Below are 24,236 nucleotides of genomic sequence, written 5' to 3' on the forward strand. Positions count from 1 at the left end.
ACACGAACAGTTATGAGACCCGGCACCAGAACCTGGTACAAACGGCACCATTTTGGACTGGAGAGCGTACCGTCACCAGGCACGAACGGTTCCAGAATATGGCGCGATGGTATGTACATCAGGAAAGAACGTTACCATAACCTGGCACGAACGACATAGGATCAACCATGGAGACCAGAATCAGACACGAACGGTAAAACATAATGGACAATAACGGGTATGCAACGGCGCAGAGCAGTTGAGAGGCCACCAGCGGCGTCCGGCAGGAGCCGAGCCGGTCGGCCAGCGCGCCGTCGAGCCGCGGGCTGGCGCCGCCCGTCAGCGCCAGCCCCGCCTGCAGCTCGCCCACCGACGGGCTCCGTGTGGACATGTGCAGCGTCACGCCAACGGCAGCATGCCGCTACGGTGCAAAAAGGTTCATTTTCTGACGACTGACAGTGTATTTCAATAAGGACACAAAAATGCAGCTGCCGGACTGGCCACCCTTTGCCGACCACACATGGACCGACGGCATCGGGCGCTGCCACTGGACCCTAGCACAGACTCGATCGGATCAACACAATCTTACACCAGGCACACAACACACAACGGATCATGGTACTCAAGTCCGTGCCATCGGTGTCACTCAACAAAAACGGTGCTTCTGTCTCAATGTAAACTCAATGTATGTACTTACTGACGCCGCGGGCGGCTCCGGGCCGCGAGTCCCATCCGGACCCAACCCAGCACAGCCCAGCCCCCGGCCCGATTCAGCCCTATCACCGGGCACCGCTGCCAGTGCCGAACAGGGAAGGACGGACACCAGAGAACAACTGATGACAACGGACTTACGAGAACTTACAGCATCGAAACCATTATGAGGAAACACGTTATCGAGATACACAACAACCCATACACACTTCACACGCCATCTTGACGCTCACGACTCCGACGTACGCTAGGCCGCTGGCCACCCTTTGCCGACCACACATGGACCGACGGCATCGGGCGCTGCCACTGGACCCTAGCACAGACTCGATCGGATCAACACAATCACTAGACTTACACCAGGCACACGAGACACAACCGAACATGGTACATGCGTCCGTGCCATCGGTATCACGCAGCAAAAACGGTGCCTCTGACTTCTGAGCTTGATAACCAAACTCAACAAAAACGGTGCTTCAGAGCTTGACAACCAAACACCGGACACGGCCAGCAGGACCTACTGCAGCGCCTCGAGCGATCCTGACATAGGCCATGTGGCGGCTGTTCACTGGCTGCCACAGAGAGCACTGCTGACGTCGCGGGCGGCATCGGGGCGCGGGCAGGCACATGTATTGTCGCCGCGGGCGGCATCGGGGCGCGGGCAGACACATGTATTGTCGCCGCGGGCGGCATTGGGGCGCGGGCAGACACATGTATTTGACGCCGCGGGCGGCGCCGGTCCCCAAGTCCCGTCCGGACCCAACCCAGAACAGCCCGGCCCGGCCGCTCCAGCAGCTCACTCCTGAGGGCAGGGACCACCGAACTGATGTTAGTTACGCCGTGAAATCGGACGGAGTCATGGAGCTATGTGAAGGAAATACAATATTGAGCCTATTACGGTTTTCAAAAGCGTTTTTTCAGCGACGCGCTAGCTCCACCAGGGGCGAAACGGCGAGGGGGTCGTAGTACCCCCCTCGGCCGGCGCGTATGTAGAAAACCAATAGGTCCGGCGAGGGTTAATACCGCTGGAATTTGGCTTATTGAAGTAAAAAAATGCGGTTGGAGCTCTGCTGGCTCCAGTTCTATGAACTCAAAAATAGGTCACCTTATCCACACTTACATAGTTATGACAATGAACATTGAAGAACTAACTGACGATTGACTCAGTTAGTATCAAGGAGGAATCATCCCTTGCACGCCTAAAATAAGCAACCGAATATAGCGCATCGCAACAAACATACGCGCCAAGTACAAAGAAGTGCATCAATACATTGTCAATACTTACTGCCTTCTGTTTAAGTTTGTACATCTTGCATCTTATGTCATTCAGATTATGGCCGTTGAACGGCTCCCTCTTGTACAGGTCTCTGAGGTCATCCATACTGGGTACCCGCCCACCGCGGGCTTTCAGTATCGCCCGCAGTCTCTGCACTTCGGGCACAGACCACTTTACATATCGCTCTGAAAAAATAAAGAAATGTTAACCCTGTTATACGCCTTGACTAGCCTGAGGCAAGTTTTTTACCAGCGCCGTGACGCTCTTCCAATCACAATACATCGATGGAAGGACAAGGGTGCATTCACAACCTTTCTAGTCAGGTAATGGGCCGCCCTACAGTTATACACGTTGTCAAAGGTGAAAATTATTCTATTGTGACACCGTTGACGAACTTCCTGATAGACAAAAAGGTAAAACACAACCAATTACTGGTTGCTTTAAATGATTTTCTCACAGCACAAAATATTTAACCTCAGGCCATCACCTTTGTTTCAAAGAGTTAACTTTCTAATTACATACTTATTCGGAAACACTGACGCCCGGTGTGATACCGACTTTACATCTGTTATACCCGCATGATATACTTTCGTCTGCTCCGGGTGATTTAGTGATAAATAGCAGACATGGTTGTTTAGTTCAGCACTGCTTAGCGGGCATCAACCGGGTAAACGGGCCTACCTAGAGCGTCCAAACAGTGTTGCGGTAGAGCATCTCATCTTCCGTCGGAGAGGCCAACAGCCTGGTGAGACTACTACAGAATATGTGTCCGCTTTGCGAGCACTAGCCAATATATGTTACTTCAGGACGATAAATTAGACATCGGCAGCCACATCAGCCGCACAGCACCAGCCGACGTCCGGCGCTCGGAAACGGAGGAACATCTGGCCACCCTTCCAGACGACGCCGTGTAGGTATGGAGCGACGGCTCGGCGGAGGGAGGTGTCTCAGCCAGAGGGAGTGAAGCGTTGATAATCCTCCCCTCGGGCGAGGAACACGAGCTCCGAGCCCCCGCAGTCAAGATATGCAGCAGTACCCGCGCTAAGCTGGTGACGATCCGCGGGGCTCTGGAGATGCTGCTACAGCTGGAAGGCGGCCCGGCGGAGAGCCCAGTCATCGTCTGCTCAGACTCGCAGGCGGCGCTCGCCACGCTGGCGAGTGGTGCTGGGAGTCAGACGACCGACGGCACTCGGTGCCGCCGTATGGCGACTGCTCCTGACTCCGAGTCCTCATACAGTGGATCCCGGCACACTGCGGAATACCCGGCAACGAAAGGGTGGACGTGCTGGCTAAAGTGGCCTCCAGCATGTCGCAAGCCGCCGTCCCGATGGACGTCCGCTGCTTCGTAAAGGCTGATTGTTTGAATTGGACAATTGAATTGGACAATCATATACGAATTAATTTCGTGAAGGCTGTCAGCCTTGGCCGCTCCGCCACCAAGGCATGGCATCGCAGCTGGACAGACAGCATCTTCAAAAAACATTATGGGAGACCGGATGCCGATGCCGGTGCTTCTGGTGTCTCGGGACGAGGCGGTTAACGTCCACCAGCTGCGGGCGGGACACTGGAGCCACTCGTAGAGTTATCTGCGCAGGATCGGACGCCACCCCGAGCGCGAGTGTCCACAGTGCAGCGACCTGGCCTGCCCAGTGCAGTGGCGCGCTGCCTGGTGTGCCGCGAGGGTCCGGACACACCGGAGCGCGTGTTGCTCGGGTGCCCATGCTTGGCCGGAGCGAGGCTCCAACTACTCGGAAACATATGATCGGACCCTACGCAGCTTTGGGACGGCGGTGTCGTGGCGGCCTTCAGCCGCGGCTACCTCAGTCACCGAGAGCCGTTGGGCTACGGCCGGCCATGAGCCGACCCGCGGAGAACAAGAGCAACAACTTCAGGACGATTGAAGATAAGACGATCAGATACCTCGTGGTGGAACAGATCCTGCATCATCATCTAGCGAAGTTCCTGCAAGACGGTGCCCTCACCCTGGAGAAGGTGCTCGATTTGTGTGAAGCCTACGAGCGTTCAATCCTCCAGTCGTCTGATGGCTCGTCATGAACACAACGCAGTGGCTAATATCAGCCGACAGCCGCGGTTGACAGAACACCCAGCATCTGTAGAAGGCCATGCGGGAGCTAGGGGCTCGCTGACCATGCCAACAGCCAGGGCCCCTCAGTGTCCTGCCAGACGAGTGACCTGACGCGTCTGTGGAAGGAAGTCACTATGCTGCAGTCGGAAAGAGGAAGTTAACACGAGTGAAGAAGGCCACCATGGCGTTTCATGTGTTGCAGTGCAAGGTAAACACCTGCAGTAAGTAAGGTGACCGGCCCTGTCATCCTGGAGGCAGAGAGGCGTAGGCAAGCGATGACACTTACGGTGGATGCTGGTGAAACCTGCTCGACCTTGAGACTTTAGTGCAGAGTACGTCTGCCGTCTCTAGGGATGCACTTACGAGCCATCCACATCCAACCTCCTCAGGTTCGGGAGAATGCATTTCAGCGTGACAGGTAAATACTCTGCGACGTCTGCGTGCCACAGCCCGGTACCAGTCGGTGGATGCCAGCCTCTTCCTGGTGGATACATGGCCGCTGCGGAAGCCATCACAGGCCTGGGTCTGATGCAAAGCTGGGTGTCACCATTTCCCAACATCAGGTGAGGTCTTCACCATACAAGAGGAGGGGGATGCGATTCTCCCGACCATCAATGGCTACCAGCATTACAGCATCCTCGTCCCAAATGTCCCATCCTCGTCCCTAAGCCCACGGACTACAAGCTGCGCCGTCTTTTGCTCTCTGTTCGAGATGAGGTGCAGGAGGAGCGGAAGACATCGTGGAGAAGATTGAAGCGTCCTCATGGGTGAACCCGCAGGTCTTCTCTCGCAAATTCAACGGGCAGCGTTGACATCAGGTGGCCCAACTCACATATTGTGGCTGAGATATATCCTCTTTCGACAATCGAAGAGTACCAGGCTCGACTTCATGGCAGAGTCTACAGCAACATCGATCTCCGGTCGGCATGTGAGCAACTGGAACCCCATCCGGAGAGCAGGAACATCAGCGTTCATCTCGCACGGTGAGTTGATACGATTTCTGCAAATCACCTCCGGCCTGGTCTCGACAGACTCTGCTTGCCAGAATCTCCTTCACAACTTGTTAGGGAGCTCAGAAGTTTCCTCTCGCTGACTTGCTGGTCGAATCGCTCCATCCCAGTCTGCGCTTACATCCGACAACTTGCTGTGATTCTACGGAAGGAGTGCTGTTCGAGTGGATGGGGGAAGAGTCAAGGTTCCAGACCATCAAAAATGGTACCGAGCAGCCCGGTTCTGACGCCCTTAAACCGAGACCTACCGACAGTGGTGACGTCACGGCCACGCGCATCCGAATCATTCATTTGATAGCACTGCTGGGTGCTGGTGCCATCATGTCACAGCTGTCCTGACGGCTCAGTGCTTTGTCCTGACGAGCGGTGCTCTTTGTCCGACCGTGAGGCCCTCAGTGCCGTGCAAGCAATGGAGCGGTGGAACGTCTACCTCTGAGGGCGACGTTTAACACTCCGGACTGGCCAGTCCGTGATGAACACGCTCCTCGCCTAAGTTCTCAGACTGGGCGGGAGCACCTGTTGCTAGGTGGTAGGCTCGAATGCTACCGTACGTCTACGAAGTGACGAGCGCCCCTGCCAGCAGGATCACTGTCGCTGACGCACTGTCACGCCAGCGGCTGTCCACTACAGGGCCCGTAGAAGAAGCCGATGAGGAAAAGGTCGTCATCTGCGTCAGGGGCGAACACCTATCACCGCTAACGGAGAAGAAGGTTCGAGAGGCAGCTGTAAAGGACCCTGAGGGGTGTTCACGGGCACCGCACACTGCTGCGTGCGGTGTGTGCGGTGCGTCCAGCAGGCGTGGGGGTAGGGGATGGGTAGGCGGCTCTGACGTCACGGCTGCGTGCGGTGAACGATCCGCTGTGGCCAGTCCCGACCGGCCACAGCGGTCGCTGTGTGCGGTGACGGAAGGCTGACGTAGGGACGCAGTGGGCGGAGCTTGGAGGCTGTGTGCGGTCCGACCGCACACAGGGCCCGTGAACAGCCCTCAGCTCTCCAGCAACTGAGTGACGTCATCCTTTCCACTTCAGCAAAACTCGTCCCCTGCTGTCATTTCGGAATTCGGCAACACCGTGAGACTTGCTATAGGCATGTCGTGCCACTCTCCGTATCTCAAATCGTCCATTTGATACTGATGTCCATTGATACGGCTTTAAAGATGCTTCAAAGACGGCAAAAACCCATACGTCCTCGCGACCGAACAGGATAAACTCAATGCAGACAGCATATAACCACATGTCAAAAGCCCTCACGTCGTCCTTGTGTAGTGTAGCGACGTATTGGGTTTTGACGTTGCAAGCATTTCATAATCTGCAAGAACGTCTATGGGTTTACCGACGTGGATTTTGTCACTGGCACATAGGTTAGCCATGACGTGTGGGTTTTCGCCGACGTAGTGGGTTTTGACTGTGTCACTTCCGTGCTTTTCAAAGACGTGTGAATTCCAAAATTTGTTTTTCCTCTCCCAAAAAGCTTTTTTTGGTTTTTGAAAAAAATCCTCATGGCATGAAATAGAGCTTTGCAAGCTGGTCACAATGGTGTAAAAAACGAAAAATGACCCAAAATTGACATGTGGGGTTTTGACTTTGGACGGCAGAATGTGTTGGACTTGGTGCTTCATGCTTCCTTGTCTGCCGTTTTCTTTGTTTGTTAGCCATTGCCGCAAGATACATAGGTGCCTCTACTAGCGAGTCTAAAAAATCGGGAGGGGCAAACCATCAACATTTATTGTTTCTTTGCATATAAAAAGGTATACAAATTTAACAAAGAGGGTATTTAATGCAGGAAATTTCAATACGTTTATGAAAATAATGCAACACGTAAAGCTGATGCAGGCGATGTAAGGCGCCAAACCTTTCACTTACTTTTTTTGCGGTCCTTCTTCCGCTGTTCATGGCCTGTGGACATTAAAAAATATAGTTAACATTAGGAATAGAACCACTTAACCATGTAATTCTGTTAACATTACATGGTTATGCATGAGAACATAAATTTGGCCGGGGCGTCGCAAGTCCATCTACGACACGTCGCAAGTTACGACACATGTCCCGTCGCAAGTTGTGTCGTAGCGAAAAAGGAGGGATGTTGAGGAAAGAGGGGTTTGTCGGAGGATACGACAGAACGTAGCTACGACGAGGCTTAAATACCCGCTTTACTCGAGAATTTAAAAGGCTACACGATCAGCTGATCCCGTAGTAAACGTCAGTAAGGTCGAAAACTCTATCACGCATAACGGAACATTCGCCTTTCTGGTTTGAGAGCTTATGAGACAGCCAGGTCAAGCATGTTCTCTGATTCTGAAGCTTTGTCTCAACTGGGTGACTTGTGATCGCTAACGCTCACATAATTTGCCATAAAATTTGGGGTCGATCACAGGAGATTCGTGGCTAAAGAGCATCTAGAAGCTATGCTTTAGAAGAAATGAGTTCAGAGAGTTTGAAGTCACAGAGAGGTAAGAGAGTTGAAGTTGGAGGTCACAATTGGAGGTTACAGAGGTCATCTGGGACACGTCAGGTCACAGAAGTCAACTTGGGGACACGTCAGGTCACAGAGGTTAACTTTGGGTCATCACAGAGCTCAATTGGAGGTCAACTGGGACACGTCAGGTCACAAGAGTCAGCTTGGGGTCATCAAAGAGCTCAATTGGAGGTCACGGAGGTCATCTGGGACACGTCAAGTCACAGAGGTCAACTTGGGGTCATCACAGAGCTCAATTGGAGGTCATATGGGTCATCTGAGATACGTCAGGTCACAGAGGTCAACTTGGGGGTTATCACAGAGCTCTATTGGAGGTCATGGGGGTCATATGAGACACGTCAGGTCACAGAGGTCAACTTGAGGTCACCACAGGGCTCAATTGTAGGCCATCTGGGGACACTTCAGGTCACAGAGGTCAACTTGGGGTCATCAGAGACCTCAATTTGAGATCAGCTGGGACACGTCAGGTCACAGAGGTCAGCTTGGGGTTATCAGAGGTCACTTAGAGGTCATAGAGGTCATCTGGGACACGTCAGGTCAGAGAGGTCAACTTGGGGTCATCACAGAGCTCAATTTGAGATCATCTGGGACACGTCTGGTCACAGAGGTCAGCTTGGGCTCATCACAGAGCTCAATTGGGACACGTCAGGTCACAGAGGTCAGCTCGGAGTCATGAGAGAGCTCAATTGGAGGTCATATAGGACTCGTCAGGTCACAGAGGTCAACTTGGGGTCATCACAAAACTCGGAAGTCATCTGAGACACGTCAGGTCACAGAGGTCAGCTCGGAGTAATGAGAGAGCTCAATGGGAGGTCACGGAGGTCATCTGAGACACGGCAGATCACAGAGGTCAACTGGGGTCATCACAGAGCTAAATTGGAGTCATGGGGGCCATCTGAGACACGTCGTTTTTGGAATTGGGAGAATCTTTTGGGGGATGCCCCTCGCAACGTCCAAGATCGCCTTTCTGGACTCGCCAGTAGTTGCTGGAATGATATAAGGCTGCTTTGTATCCCTGAATACCCCAATGAATTTGAATATAACATATTATGCACCATTTTTAACACTCGCTGGCACGGATTGAGGCCTCACAGATGACCCGTCGGTTCAAGCTCTATAACTCGCGTTAGCGTCAACGGATTGTAACCAAATTTTAACTCAAGTTCAAACAATTTTACACTAACCATGTAAATTTCGTGACCATGGCCCGAATGACCTGTGACCTGTGACCTCTTCCTCAAAGCAAGGTTAGCTTACGACACAACTTACGACTGCTATTTCAAATTCGTAAGTTGTGTCGCAAATCAGGCAACTTGCGACAGGCTTTACTACTTAAGTAACGCTACTCATCGATTGATCCCTCCAAAAACGACTTACTACACAACTTGCGACACGTCGCAGTTACGACGAGGCTTACGACGCTCTGGATTCCTCCGGCCAAAAAGATCTTTTCGCTTCATGTCTTGTTAAAGATTTTGAGTTTGTCGTTTCGTTAGCACGACGTCCCCTAAACCTGCACCTGTCTACTGCTTTTTTTTTGCCACCCCGAACAAGAACGACTGAGGAGGGGGGGGGGGCTTGATACGACCCCACTTACGTTTCGCTCCCATGGAACTAAAAACAGCAAATTTTCATGGGAAAGGGGCTCATGAGTCCTCGCTCCCTAACTACATCAATATTTAGAGGGTTTGCATGATAAAAGCCAGCATTAAAAATAAAAATGGCGCTTTTCAGCACGAAACGCTACGTGTCTCGAAAAAAAAACATAAAAGCTAGAACAATTAAGATAGCATTCGATAACTTAGAACAAGCCCTATCGAGCTTTATCAAAATATTTTGTCTCAATACGTTAAGCTCAAGATTTCACCAAAGGAGACGCAGTGAGTGTTGCTTAAATACTTTTTTGCATATGACATTTCATATGTAACAGATTTAGCAAAATTGCAAACGAGGCCGAGGGTAGACGAGGTTGGGTGGCGGGCGGCGCTTCACGCCGCCATCGAGCTGCTATTGCAAAAAAAAAAAATCGCCCATGGGTCGGATTCCCTCCCTCCTCAGACGGACGTGAGTAAAGGCATTCTCGCATGGACAATGCAGTTATTGAGCGATACGCTTATTATCCTGCATCGATCGCAGTGCTTCAATAAATGCATATGAACTCACCTATGCAATTGCCCTCCCACTATAAAACTTCAGGCCGGACTATAGTCTGTTCCATATCAAGCTTGCGGTCGGAGTCCCCTTGGCAGTTCCAGGCAATTCGCTGAGCGCGCTACTCCATTCAATAATTTGAGTCTTAGAATGTAAGATGTATGCACAGAAATCACGCACTGCCTTCAACAGAGCACTTCAGCCGCAAGCTTGACATGGAACACACTATAGATGTAGTGAATGCGCCTCACCTCCTTCATCGTCCTCTTGGCGATCATCAGCCGGACCGCCCTCATTTTCAGAGCCTGGCTCGTCGAAGTCCTCTGAAAAACCGTCTCTGTCAGATTTAAGAATATGTGTGATGCAAAATAAGTGCCTGCCATAATGGGCAAGCATTTCTGAAAAAAAAAACGCTGAACGGAACATATGTGCTACGGTGGTACCCGGACTGCTTTGGCTATCCGCGCTCGTCCTTAATCTGAAGTACAGCACCATGGGTCTGCATATAACCTAGTAGTACCAGTGAACTTTAACGGTCTTACATTGCCTTCGCTCTGTACGATTCTCTTCATGGTGTTATTGCATTGCCTCTTTAACACTACATTGCAAATTAATGCTTTAACTGCATGAAATGTCTGCTAAAATGACAGACGAATGGTGATGTTACGATTAGCACATGTACAAACGATTAGTTACCTTCAGTGAGCATCTCCTCCAGGCTCCGTCCGCTATATTTTGAGAGGCATCCTTCGTCCAGCTTCATCATCAGGATGGAGGCACGCGTCAGTTCGTGAGTAGCGTCTGACAGTCTGTAGTACCCACGATGCACGTCTTTGTCATGTCCCATGTGCCGGGTGAGCACCTCCATATCGAATTCACCCATCTCTAGAATCTGGGACGTTGTAGCACAATATTTCCGTAGTTTTGTTGCATGGAAGAGATCTGCCCTGTTTAGTGCCATGTCCGACAACTGCTCTTTAAGCACCACGCCTGCGTTGTAGTGTCCTGTAGTCCTCGCCAGAGGGTTTGCGAACAGATACTTGTTATCCTTGTCAATGTACGTCTCCCGGTTGTCTACCAGTAGCTGCAGCGGAGCCGCGCAGTCGCTCGGTATCAGGGTGGGGACCTTGTTCCCGCACTTGCCGCGGGACATGACGACGTCGAGCTCGTTGAACAACTTCTTTTCTGTTTCACCCATTGACTTGTTCACTTCTTCTACCGTCTCTTGTTTGTACATCTCTCGGTTGATCCATGATTGCAGCAGGATGCTGCTAAGCTCCTTAGGACGGCGTTTGTTGAATACTAGCAAACGGGCGAGAACCGCTTTGCTCAGCCTTGCATAGTCTGTCATGCCATGTATTCCCTTTTCTGTCATTTCTTTCACTCGTTCCTTCATTTTTTCGGTGAAAAGCTTCAAATCGCTGGTAAAGGGCAGCATGTCTTTCTTGTCATACTTGTTCGACTCGCGGTTCTTCAGCGCTACGCTGCTGATCTTCACATTCCAGAATTGGTCCACGTGATACAAGAACGCCTCAGCATCTTTCACTTCGCTTTCTTCTTTCTTGATCAGCGCAATGCCCTTCTTGAGAGCAGCCAGCTGTCGTAGTTCGCCTCCAATCCGCATGGCCTTTGAAGGAGTTTTGTATGTGGGCAGCCCCGTGTGGGCGTTTAGCTTGTCCTGCTCAAACCCACAGACGGATTTGGTGGCACTTACAACCGTATCAAATCCTTCGCCATTGATCAGCTCTTGCATGCTCTTTCCGGCTGCTTGGACAACTTCGCCCATCATCCTTAGGCGCTGGCTTATCTGCGCAAAACCCGACCTTCCAAGTTTCGCGTGCAAGTTGGCACCCCACTTCTTCAGGAGTTCATCGTTCTTTATGGTCTTCGTAACTGCATCGTCGTGCATACGAGACAATATGTCCTTGTGATACCCAGTATTTTCTTCTTGGCCGTCACTCAGGAGCGTCCGGCTCTCTGCCAGCACCGTGGGAATGTCTGGGCATTCTGTTTTGCGAGCCACACAGTGATGTTTTATGTGCTGCATCATGTTGGTTTTAACCACAAAAAGATAGCAGTAAGGACATGGCACGTAGTCGTCCACGGACGCCTGGTCCGACTTCCTTCCCAAGATCATGTCACCTTCACCCCTTTGTAGGACGAGTTTGTTGTGCTCCATGTTGCCTTTGTTGATCATCACGGTGATTTTCATTTTTCGTTCCTGCTCAGAATCACACTCCTGTATATCCTTGACTTCCTTCTCGTCACGGTGGACCGTCTTGATATGGCGCCATATCAGATTTCTCTTTTGCTTGCAATATATGCAAACATTTTTTTTCCGCACTTCGCCGCACGATGCGCCGTTCCTCGCCGACTGAGATGTACGCGACTGAGAACTGTGCTGGGGCGGAGCCACCTCAACACCGTCGCTGACATCAGACTCAGCTCCCTGTTCTCCGTATTCGTTCTCCTCCAAATGGTGGTTCTCGGGAGCCGTGATCTCTGTTTGATTGCACATCAAGTGCTCAGGAAAAGTCCATGTGCCATGGTCCCCTGCATCCTGGACTGAAGCCCTCGAAGTAGAGCAGGTGGGTGACATAAGGTCGTACTCGCTTGCAGAGAACGGCGTCATGTCGATCAGTTCAGTTGGCAGTGCTGTTGAATAAGAGGTTTTTACTGACCCACAAACTCCCGTCTCAGAGGTAGGTGGGGAAACACGAGACGGGGCTCCAACCGTCGCCCCAGTAGTTGTACACAGATGAAGAGCATCCCATCTTCTAGCGTCCGGGGTCGGGACGGGCGGCGGGCCTCCGGTCGCAGTCTCAGAAGTCTCACGCAGATGAAGAGCATCCCACCTTCCAGCGTCCGGGGTCGGGACGGGCGGCGGGCCTCCGGTCGCAGTCTCAGAAGTCTCACGCAGATGAAGAGCATCCCACCTTCTAGCGTCCGGGGTCGGGACGGGCGGCGGGCCTCCGGTCGCAGTCTCAGAAGTCTCACGCAGATGAAGAGCATCCCACCTTCCAGCGTCAGAGGTCGGGACGGGCGGCGGGGCTCCGGTCGCAGTCTCAGAAGTCTCACGCAGAAGAGCATCCCACCTTCCAGCGTCAGAGGTCGGGACGGGCGGTGGGGCTCTGGCCGCAGTCTCAGAAGTCTCACGCAGATGAGCATCCCACGTTCTAGCGTCAGAGGTCGGGACGGGCGGCGGGGCTCTGGCCGCAGTCTCAGAAGTCTCACGCAGATGATGAGCATCCAACCTTCTAGCGTCCGGGGTCGGGACGGGCGGCGGGCCTCCGGTCGCAGTCTCAGAAGTCTCACGCAGATGAAGAGCATCCCACCTTCCAGCGTCCGGGGTCGGGACGGGCGGCGGGCCTCCGGTCGCAGTCTCAGAAGTCTTACGCAGATGAAGAGCATCCCATCTTCTAGCGTCCGGGGTCGGGACGGGCGGCGGGCCTCCGGTCGCAGTCTCAGAAGTCTCACGCAGATGAAGAGCATCCCACCTTCCAGCGTCCGGGGTCGGGACGGGCGGCGGGCCTCCGGTCGCAGTCTCAGAAGTCTCACGCAGATGAAGAGCATCCCACCTTCCAGCGTCCGGGGTCGGGACGGGCGGCGGGCCTCCGGTCGCAGTCTCAGAAGTCTCACGCAGATGAAGAGCATCCCACCTTCTAGCGTCCGGGGTCGGGACGGGCGGCGGGCCTCCGGTCGCAGTCTCAGAAGTCTCACGCAGATGAAGAGCATCCCACCTTCTAGCGTCCGGGGTCGGGACGGGCGGCGGGGCTCTGGCCGCAGTCTCAGAAGTCTCACGCAGATGAAGAGCATCCCACCTTCCAGCGTCCGGGGTCGGGACGGGCGGCGGGGCTCCGGTCGCAGTCTCAGAAGTCTCACGCAGATGAAGAGCATCCCACCTTCTAGCGTCCGGGGTCGGGACGGGCGGCGGGCCTCCGGTCGCAGTCTCAGAAGTCTCACGCAGATGAAGAGCATCCCACCTTCCAGCGTCCGGGGTCGGGACGGGCGGCGGGGCTCCGGTCGCAGTCTCAGAAGTCTCACGCAGATGAAGAGCATCCCACCTTCCAGCGTCAGAGGTCGGGACGGGCGGCGGGGCTCGGGCCGCAGTCTCAGAAGTCTCACGCAGATGATGAGCATCCCACCTTCCAGCGTCCGGGGTCGGGACGGGCGGCGGGGCTCCGGTCGCAGTCTCAGAAGTCTCACGCAGATGAAGAGCATCCCACCTTCTAGCGTCCGGGGTCGGGACGGGCGGCGGGCCTCCGGTCGCAGTCTCAGAAGTCTCACGCAGATGAAGAGCATCCCACCTTCCAGCGTCCGGGGTCGGGACGGGCGGCGGGGCTCCGGTCGCAGTCTCAGAAGTCTCACGCAGATGAAGAGCATCCCACCTTCCAGCGTCAGAGGTCGGGACGGGCGGCGGGGCTCTGGCCGCAGTCTCAGAAGTCTCACGCAGATGATGAGCATCCCACCTTCCAGCGTCCGGGGTCGGGACGGGCGGCGGGGCTCCGGTCGCAGTCTCAGAAGCCTCACGCAGATGAGCATCCCACGTTCTAGCGTCAGAGGTCGGGACGGGCGGCGGGGCTCTGGCCGCAGTCTCAGAAGTCTCACGCAGATGAAGAGCATCCCACCTTCTAGCGTCCGGGGTCGGGACGGGCGGCGGGCCTCCGGTCGCAGTCTCAGAAGTCTCACGCAGATGAAGAGCATCCCACCTTCTAGCGTCAGAGGTCGGGACGGGCGGCGGGGCTCTGGCCGCAGTCTCAGAAGTCTCACGCAGATGATGAGCATCCAACTTTCTAGCGTCCGGGGTCGGGACGGGCGGCGGGCCTCCGGTCGCAGTCTCAGAAGTCTCACGCAGATGAAGAGCATCCCACCTTCCAGCGTCCGGGGTCGGGACGGGCGGCGGGGCTCCGGTCGCAGTCTCAGAAGTCTCACGCAGATGATGAGCATCCCATCTTCTAGCGTCAGAGGTCGGGACGGGCGGCGGGCCTCCGGTCGCAGTCTCAGAAGTCTCACGCAGATGAAGAGCATCCCACCTTCCAGCGTCCGGGGTCGGGACGGGCGGCGGGGCTCCGGTCGCAGTCTCAGAAGTCTCACGCAGATGAAGAGCATCCCATCTTCTAGCGTCCGGGGTCGGGACGGGCGGCGGGGCTCCGGTCGCAGTCTCAGAAGTCTCACGCAGATGAAGAGCATCCCACCTTCCAGCGTCAGAGGTCGGGACGGGCGGTGGGGCTCTGGCCACAGTCTCAGAAGTCTCACGCAGATGAGCATCCCACGTTCTAGCGTCAGAGGTCGGGACGGGCGGCGGGGCTCTGGCCGCAGTCTCAGAAGTCTCACGCAGATGATGAGCATCCAACCTTCTAGCGTCCGGGGTCGGGACGGGCGGCGGGCCTCCGGTCGCAGTCTCAGAAGTCTCACGCAGATGAAGAGCATCCCACCTTCCAGCGTCCGGGGTCGGGACGGGCGGCGGGGCTCCGGTCGCAGTCTCAGAAGTCTCACGCAGATGAAGAGCATCCCACCTTCCAGCGTCAGAGGTCGGGACGGGCGGCGGGGCTCCGGTCGCAGTCTCAGAAGTCTCACGCAGATGATGAGCATCCCACCTTCTAGCGTCCGGGGTCAGGACGGGCGGCGGAGCTCCGTCCATCGCATGGGTAGCCGGTCGCAGCTCATGAGTCGTCATAGTCAAGTCAAGTCCAGGATATTTGTGGTATACATGATACTCAGTGGTGTGAGGAGGGGTTTCATCCACGCGGCCGGCTGACCCAGGAGATGAAGGGAGGACTTCTGGAAAGAAAAGATATGGCAACGCATAAGGAAGCATGGCGGTAGGAGGATGAATGCTGTCTTGATTTTTTAACCATCACCAGTGATTCGGCGAGTGATTTTAAAATGTAGGATCAGGTAGTGAGCCAAAAAAAGAACAATGTCTAAAGAAAAACCAGAAAAACGATTGAATTATGATGTGTTGATTAGCATAGATACAAGTAGATTTGGGTGGACTGAGTAACTGGTAACAACACAAATGTAGGCACCATAGTCACGTCTTACCTCGTCCATTTTTACGTGAGTGACGCTGCGCGCCTTTATGTCTGCCACGGGAGTGGAGAGCAGCAAGCAGCATCCTCTTCCCATATGATCCAGCTATGCGCCCTGTCAAATATTGATAGCTATTAGCTAACATAAAATACTAAAGGAAGTTTCCCAGCCAGCAATTGGTTTGGCTCAAGTCCGTTTTGCCCTAGCGACTCCGGCACGCCAGATTTGGGCCGGTGTAAACGGAACGCCGTCGGAATAAGAGTTTGGGTCGATATGGCTCTATTCCGGTTAACCAGTCTTTGCCGTAGCGTTCCGGAGCTAGTATGGCTTCGGACCGACAAGTCCGGCCGGCACTAGCGAGCGGTGGCCTGACCTGACCTTGCCGGAGGGGCCGTGACGTCACCGGCGGGCGGTCAGAGCGAGTCGGCAGAGCCTCACTCTACGCGGCCCGAGCGAGCAGTGAGGATCGGTGAATAGGACATAGGGGAGGGAGGGGAGGGGAGGGGAGGGGAGGGAGGGGAGAGAGAGAGAGAGAGAGAGAGAGAGAGAGAGAGAGAGAGAGAGAGAGAGAGAGAGAGAGAGAGAGAGAGAGAGAGAGAGAGAGAGAGAGAGAGAGAGAGAGAGAGAGAGGCGGCCGGCCAATAATTAGGCAGCCAACACTGAGTTGAATGAAGCACACGATGCTGACAACGTTACGGAGTTAACTATAAGATAATGTCATGCGTTTAATGTGATTGGATTTTTCACTTAAATGCTTTCTTCCTTTGTGACCCACAACCCCTAATTTGGGGAGGACAAGCTGCCCCAACGGTTCCTGACCTTATGAAAAGTTGTGGGGCACCGCCCCCACGGCCCCAGAGTTGTGGGGGCTAGCTGCCCCACTGCCCCCGGTTCCCGCGCCTATGTATGAATCTATGAAATTATGTTGGTATATTTCCGATTTCGATCCCTCCAGTTGGAGGGGCTCAAATACCTTACGAGCCCCCCTTCCCAGCCGAAAAGTTGGAGGGGCTCAGCACCCCCTAGCCCCCCCCCGGCTCCCGCGCCACTGCCCCCCCCCCAAGGCAAATCATGGGCATCATAGCATTTATTGCCCCCCCCCCAAACTAACCGATGAGCCCCCATGGGGGTATGGGGCCCTGGCCCTTATTCGATTATCACGAGGCTCAAGAAACACACGCCAGCTATTCGCACAGCTCCCATACCGGTCTTTGAGGGTCCTACAATGACCTCTGAGGGTCCCTCAGTGGCGGTCATGCGCCCACCTTGACCGCTGAGCCCCCAGCATGACATTAAAAACTCAGACCACCAGCACGGCGCAGGTTAATAGCATCTGCAAATTTGAGCACTCTACTAAGCTATGCCTTCGTCGATTGTATTTACATAAATTTTGAACATGAGACCTAATACAGCTCTGAGGAACCCCAATCAGAACATTTTTCCCACCTTGCCCTTCACCCATTTAGCACTATACGCTGCTGGCGTCCTGTCAACCGGGTCTAGTATATTCCCCTTCATGCCTTGCAGCTTCAATTGCAATACTATCCTTATGTGTGGTACTTTATCAAACGCATTATTGAGGTCAAGGTATGCTACCTACATCAAACTGCTTTCTTTGCCAAAAGTGTTTGTATCTGTCGCAGCTTCAAAAAAGTCTAGGTTAAACATAAACAGCCTTTATTTAACTCATGCTGGATATTGCCTATCACACTGTTTTCATCCAAAGATTCTACCACTTTCCCCTAGATTATGGATTCCAATATTCTGCAAACCAAGGAATACTTCGACAGTGACTGTAACTCACCTCGTTTGGTATCCATCTGTGATTGGATAGTGGAGACTGACGCCAACCTGAAAACAAGTGTTATTGGCAGTCAAGGTGTGAGAGGTGCATACACTAAATATTGCCGCTTGTATCATTGAAACTTTTACATCCGTCCGCCCGCTCATTGCCAGCAACACCAACATGACTAGGGATCCAGCAAAAAGTGATTGATGTTCCCTCTCGGTCGAGGGCTGTCAGACGGAGAAGAATCTCCTGTACGAGGAGGTCGGTCGAATAGAATTGTGTCAAGGCCTGGAGACCACTCAATGAGTCAGATGGGCTCCTATGTAGCCACACTTATCTCCATAAAGGACCAATGCGCCGGTTTCTGAGAGACCTTGCCGGCTTCTGAGGGCCCTAGTAACGGCCAATGAGGGATCAGCTGCAATGGCTCCACACCCGTCTGTGATAGCCCCACGGCCCACACCAGTGTTTCTAAAAGCCACCACATCGGCACCTGCGAGGCCCCTCACGCCATCTCCAAGGGACCCACATCAGCGCATCGCCCGTAACCCTCGCCGTATTGTAGTAACATTAACCCTCGCCCGTATTGGTGTTTTTCCAGCCGCGAACGTATAGGTAAGGGGGCGGGGGCCCGTTGCCCCCCCCTTGCCGTTTCGCCTATGATTGAGCTAGAGTTTCGCAGAAAAAAAAAACGAGCGTGTTGCCCGTGACGAGAGGAAACCGATGACACCCAATATTAAGGTCCTAGTTCATTGGTTGACCTTCCAGGTCAGGTCAAAGACCCAGAAGTCGGGAAAATCGGGACCTGTTAGAACGTCGTAGTGTGGCAGTGTGGCTGATATGGGGGCTTTCGGGGTGTTGATCACGAATATCATGTTAATTTTGATCACAGATGATGTCCTCATGCATTTTAACTGGGCCGGGTCAGGTCAGGTCAGGTCAACCAGTAGGGGTCCTGCCGGGTCTTCGCAGTAGGTGTCAACCGCCTCTGACAGCTTCGTAACATGTTACGAAGGCACCAAAACTACTTCGTTAATGTTCATATGGTTGCTAAATTCGAATTCAGCTCCAAAAACTAGCCTAGAAACATGTAAAACTCGAAAAAGTGAACCGAGGTCATCAAAGGTCAATGACCTGACCAGACCTTCAGGTGACCTTGACACCCACCCTAATGCATGGGGGCAACATCATATCACATGTTTGAACGCCTGAAACCACGAAAAGACTGGAAACGCGCGGCTAATGCGAGCCGACATACGCCGAACCGCGATTCCGGCCAAACATGGGCTCGAAAAGTAGGTCACAGGTCAAAGGTCATTTAGGTCAGGGTCATGAAATTTTTAGGGTAGGTGTAAAATTGAATAACCCGAGGGTACTGAAAGTTTCGTCGCGATCGGCCGCTTTTTACGCGAGTTATTCGCGAAAAACCGAGGGGGCCGTTCGACCCCTCCCCTACACGAACGTGGGTTAAGGGCCTACATCGGCGGCTCTGAGAGTCCCCAAACCAGCGTCTCTGAGGGCCACGTACCAGTGACTGGGCCAGTACCAGTGATGGCCTCTTACCAGCCTCTGAGTGTCCTTGCCAGTCTTAGTCTATGAACTATGAAAGGCCACTTTCCACTTTCAGGCCACTGTGCAGGGCCACGCACATGCCAATGATGGCCCCACCAGTGTCTCTAAGCCCTAAGGCCCCGCGGCCCGCAACGGCGGCTGTGAGGACTCAACACCAGCGCATCTGACGGCCTTTCACACCGGTGACTGAGGAGCTCGCTTGCTTCGTTTGCTCGTAAAATACCATGCACATTAGGCACACTCCTTGGGCATAAATGGTATTTTTACGTGCCAATTTTTAACATTTTCTCAGGGCAGACCGTTTTAAAGAGGCCTGTCTGCCAGTGGGACCGGACCCACCGTGCCCCCCTCCCATCGAAAGGTCCTGGATACGTCCCTGCCTGGGCTGACCCCGGGCCCCCGGGTGACTCGCGGGCCCCTTCAAGAGCAGGTGATCCCCTCGTGGGCGAAATCCTGGGTACGTGTCTGACGTACATCGTGCATAGTTAATCCAACAACTATTTGTCATGTTGATTTGATTTTTTAAAAATAAATTTAGTCCGAACCTTTTGATGGGAACACGGGCGTAGGAACGTCATGAAAAGTGGGTGGGCCACCCTGTCAAGGGGCCTCCTTTTCCAGGGGGCCTCCTATTTTCAGGGGCCTCCAACTTTTGCCTCGTCCTGCCGGCTGCTTTCAAGTATGACCTCCAAATCTAGCTTCTGAGATCGAGCAGATGTACCCAGGGGCGTAACCGCTTCAGCGAACAGTGCGGGAAGTCCGCACCATTTTTAAAACTTATTCTCCCTCCGATTTTTTTTTTTAGAATCTATATGCCGCAAACGGTGCATGACCCCTGAAAACCCTTACACAAATGTCTTCCTCGTTTCCCAGGTGCCCCCATTAGCTTTATAGGCGCCCTCTTTGGCATATAAGCGCCCTATGTATAGTCATCAGAGACATCCCTATATGTCCCACAGTCGCCCCGTTGTCGCATACAATGTGCGCTTATCATAGGCGTCTCTCTTTTATGGACACTTGAAGGCGCCTCTCTTTGCCATGCCGGCGCCCCTGTTTCTTATGAATGCACCCTCATGGCATCGATCCATTGCAGTGCAGACCTCTATTGCATGTGGATGCCCATATATGTAGGCCTCAGAGGCACCCCTCTTTCGCATTAAGGCACACCTAAGGGCTTCATAGGCGCCCTTCTATTGCACGTAGGTGCCCTACTGTCTCAGAACCGCTCCCCTTTGGCATGCAGACGCCCATCTTTCGACAGAGGAGCCGCTGTGGTTCTTAAGACGGCATGTTACTCCCAGACGCAGATGGGGCTCTCGGAGTCGGGACCTTCAGTCGATGATGGGTGCCCGCCAGATGTGGACCCTCGGAGACGCCGGTATGGGGCCCTCTGAGATGCCGGTATGTGGCCCTTAGAGACACCGGTGTGGAACCCTCAGATACTTCAGTGTGAAGCCCTTACAATTGCTGGTGTGGAGCTATGAATGCGCTGGCTTAAATCCCTCAGAGGCCGGTACATGGACATTAGAGCTCAGTGAGAGCTTGGCTTGTGTGGTGCCTTCAGTGGCCTTGTGGAGCCGTTAGACATCAACATTCAACATGGTGCTCTCAGGAGCCAGTGAGTCCTCAGAGTCACCGGTGTAGGGCCTTCAGAGCTCCGAGATACTGGTGTGGGGCCCTCAGAGGTGTCGGTGTGGGTCCTTCATATGTACTTATAGAGCCTTGAGATGCACAGGTGTGGTGGCCCACAGAGGCGCCGGTGTGGGGCCCCCAGAGCCACCGATATAGGGCCCTAAGAGACACTAGTATGACCCTCAAAGGCGCCGCTGTGTGGCGCTCATAAACACTGGTGTGGAGCCATCACAGGCGGGTGGAGCCGTTAGAGGCCGGAAAGGGCCCTTAGATGCCTACAAGGAGCCTTCAGAAGCCGGCGTGGCACCCTTATGGGAATAAGCGTGTCTACTTAGGACCCCTTGAGGTGCTCTCATGTGCTCTGTGGGGCTCTACCGAGCCGAAATATGGCCACGGCAAGTTGCCGCCACCTGGCTCTTCGGACTATCATTCTCAGGGGCCTCATCTGCCTAGTTTGAATAGAAGGGCCTCTCAGAAAATCAGTCTCATGGGCCTCCTCTGGCTAGTATAAATAGAAGGGCCTGTTAGACCATCAATCCTAGGGCCTCTTCTGGTTAGTATAAATAGAAGAGCCTCTCAGACCATTAATCTCAGGGGGCTCCTGTGGACAGTATAAATAAAAGGGCCTCTCAGACCATCAGTCTCGGGGGCCTCCCTAGAAAAGTGTAAATGTGGATAGAAGGCCCCCTCAGATTCATTAGGAGTGAACCTCTCTGACTATCAGTCTTAGGGGCCTCTTGTGGCCAGTATGAATATAAGAGCCTCTCAGACCATCGGTCCCAGGGGCCTCTTCTGACTAGTTTGGATAGAGGGCCCTCCCAGACCACCGGTTTCAGGGGCCTCCAGTGGCCAGTTATATGAACAGAAGGGCCTCACAGCCATCAGCCTCGGGGGCCTCTTCTGACTGGTGTGGATATGAGGGCCTCTCATACCATCAGTCTCAGGGGCCTCCTCTGCCTAGTGTGAATATAAGGGCTTCCCAGGCCATCAGTCTCAGGGGACTCTTCAGACTGGTGCCGGATTGAGGGACCTCCCAGTCCCAGACAGAAAGTTTTGGGGGGTCTCCTGTGGCCAGTATGAATAGAAGGGCCTCTCAGTCCATCAGTCTCATGGGCCTCTTCTGCCTGGTGTGATTATAAGGGCCTCTCAGGTCATCAGTCTCAGAGGCCTCCTCTGACTACAGTGTAGATGGATAGGCCTCCCAGACCATCAGTCTCAGGGGCCTCTTCTGACTATTGAGGATAGAGGGGCCTCCTCTGACTAGTGAGGGTAGGGGGCCTCGGCTAGACCGCCAGTGTCAGGGGCCTATTCTGACTAGTGTGGATGGAGGGGAGGGGCCTCCCAGACCACCAGTCTCAGACCTCCGACTAGTGTGGATAAAGGGGCCTCCCAGACCGCCGGTGTCAGTGGCCTCCCCAGACCAGTGTGGATATTGGGGCCTCCTCAGATCCACTAGGGCCTCTCAGGCCATCAGTCTCAGGCGCTTCGACTGTCAAGTATGAATAGAGGGCCTCCTTGGATCCATCACGGCCCCTTGGAGTCCGTGCGTGGGGATTCGTGGAACTTATTTTTACCAAGTTTGTTTATTATGGGAGGTGACGACGTCCTCTCAAATCGAGACGAGGGCCTAGAGTAAAAAGTGGGTGGGCCAAAACACATGGTTGGCCCCCACTCGAAAAGTGGGTGGGCACTTACCCACCTGCCCACCATTGGTGTACCCTATGTTCCAGTGTTGCAAAAGTTGCCGCTGATTGGTGTCTCCAGACACCAAAGATTTTTGTACTCAGTACTCATCATAGAAAAAAATATAATTTTGTACTCACTTTTCAGGGAAACTGAAATCAATGGGTAAACCCCATAACGATAGCATGCCAGTCAAAAGTTAAGTGTCCACTGAGTTAGAAATAAATGTAATGTAACAAAAACAAGCATTACCCAGCCACAGCCCACAACAATCACAAAGTTTAATTCGCCGAAAGTAAAGTCTTTCAATCACTGGAAGAAATTACCCAATCTACAACCACAACCTACAACCTAAAACCTACAATCTACAGCATCACATATGGTAGCTCGTGCTATGTCTGCCCTACCAATGCCAAATTTATAAGCATATAGGGAGTGACCATGTGCTAATTTAGTAAAGGAGAAAATGTAAGCAATTAATTTGTGCAGTAGCATAAGTCACAACTAAGAAATTGGCCAAACATGTCAAAATAGCAATAACAGCAGTGTCCAAGAGCTAAGTGGATTTCTTAAAGGCAATTCCGAGCATTCCGAGCCATTGCTAGATTTTCATTTATCTTCTTTGATGGGGTAAGAAAATACAAATGACATTTTGTAAGCATGATTTCAGAACCTATCCATACAACTTAATGTAAATAATAAAATGATTACAGGCAGTAAAAACAAAATTGTTTAAGTTTTTTAACCATGCAGGTTATCTACGAAGGTAGTCGTAAAGCAGGCGTCACACTTCTTTTTGCAACCAAGGAAAGGCGCTCTACCCAAAGTTGCTTTCTTATCGAACCAAACCAAACCAAACTGAACCTAACCTTACCTACAACCTACAACCTAGAATCTACCACCTAAACCACCTAAAATCTACAACCTAACCTAGTACCTACAGCGCCTCTCCTTGGTTGCGAAAAGAAGTGTGACGCCTGCTCTACTACTACCCCTACGAAGCCCCGAAACATCAATACCCAATAGGTACCCATATCATGCAGATATTATTATCATGTAAAACATTGGACCCAGCCCAATACCATCAAAGGTAAAGTCATTCAATTGTTAACTAGCATACCTACTTAGTTTGAATTAAAATATTAAATTCAGTTGGTTTCTATGGAGCATTTAATCAGTAGGTATTTGATTGCATCTGGTTGCTTAGTTTGGTGGGTAAATTTGCAAAGGATGGCTGTCTGCATGGGGATATTGCATAAATTTATTAATATTTTCCGAAGTTGAATTGCGATTGAATCAACATTCAACAATGAAAACCCTAAAACTTACCTGCAACATCAACATAACCTCCACACTGACACCAACTCCACGTCCACACCCTCCGAAGTAATCGAAGTAACTTCACTTCAAAATGGGTGCAAAATGGCACAGTGTATATAAATACAAAATGGCAGATGCATGCTGCATTGCATAACAGGTTGTGCGCCACTTTGGCCTAAGCTGAAAGAGGCCATATAGGGAAATGCCCTGCGCAAATGTTCATATAAACAGGATATTCAAATCGTGATTTTCAAATATGGTAGCTCTTCATATCAGAACAGCGACGTCTTTCCACTTTGTTCAAAATCTGTGCAAGTCGCGTGAGGTAATAAACCCGATTTATTACAACGTTCTCAGATGTCGCTGTAAATTTTTTTCCCGACCTTTCACGTTAAATCCTGACATTTCAATTTATTGCATCATAAGATGATGTAATAACCTGAAATGTTTTGAAATTCCGGTTTATCGCAACAAAATGATACAATAAATCGGGTTTTACAATGCAACATCAGTTTTTCGACT

The 24,236-nt window shown here is 52.6% G+C and overlaps 1 protein-coding gene across 5 annotated transcripts; it reads right to left on the reverse strand.

Moving 5' to 3' along the window:
- Positions 1–420: 420 nt before the first annotated feature.
- LOC122371368 lies at positions 421–23,897 on the reverse strand. 5 transcript variants are annotated; one of them, XM_043347640.1, is made up of 7 exons: positions 23,724–23,897; positions 17,523–17,569; positions 15,731–15,832; positions 9,937–10,008; positions 6,922–6,954; positions 1,973–2,148; positions 421–1,489 (listed from the first exon to the last, which is right to left on the reverse strand). In XM_043347640.1, exons 2-7 carry the CDS (start codon positions 17,536–17,538, stop codon positions 1,484–1,486), a joined length of 405 nt encoding a protein of 134 aa, XP_043203575.1. In that variant the 5' UTR covers positions 17,539–17,569; positions 23,724–23,897; the 3' UTR covers positions 421–1,483. The 5 variants fall into 5 exon arrangements, 3 of the variants coding, with proteins under 3 accessions (XP_043203575.1, XP_043203576.1, XP_043203574.1); XR_006254720.1 differs by lacking the exon at positions 17,523–17,569 and having other exon boundaries at positions 23,724–23,881; XM_043347641.1 differs by lacking the exon at positions 15,731–15,832 and having other exon boundaries at positions 23,724–23,881.
- Between the last annotated feature and the right edge of the window lie 339 nt (positions 23,898–24,236).

The sequence above is a fragment of the Amphibalanus amphitrite genome, unplaced genomic scaffold, assembly GCF_019059575.1.
Source record: "Amphibalanus amphitrite isolate SeventyFive unplaced genomic scaffold, NRLGWU_Aamphi_draft 001236F_arrow, whole genome shotgun sequence".
NCBI classification, from domain to species: Eukaryota; Metazoa; Arthropoda; class Thecostraca; order Balanomorpha; family Balanidae; genus Amphibalanus; species Amphibalanus amphitrite.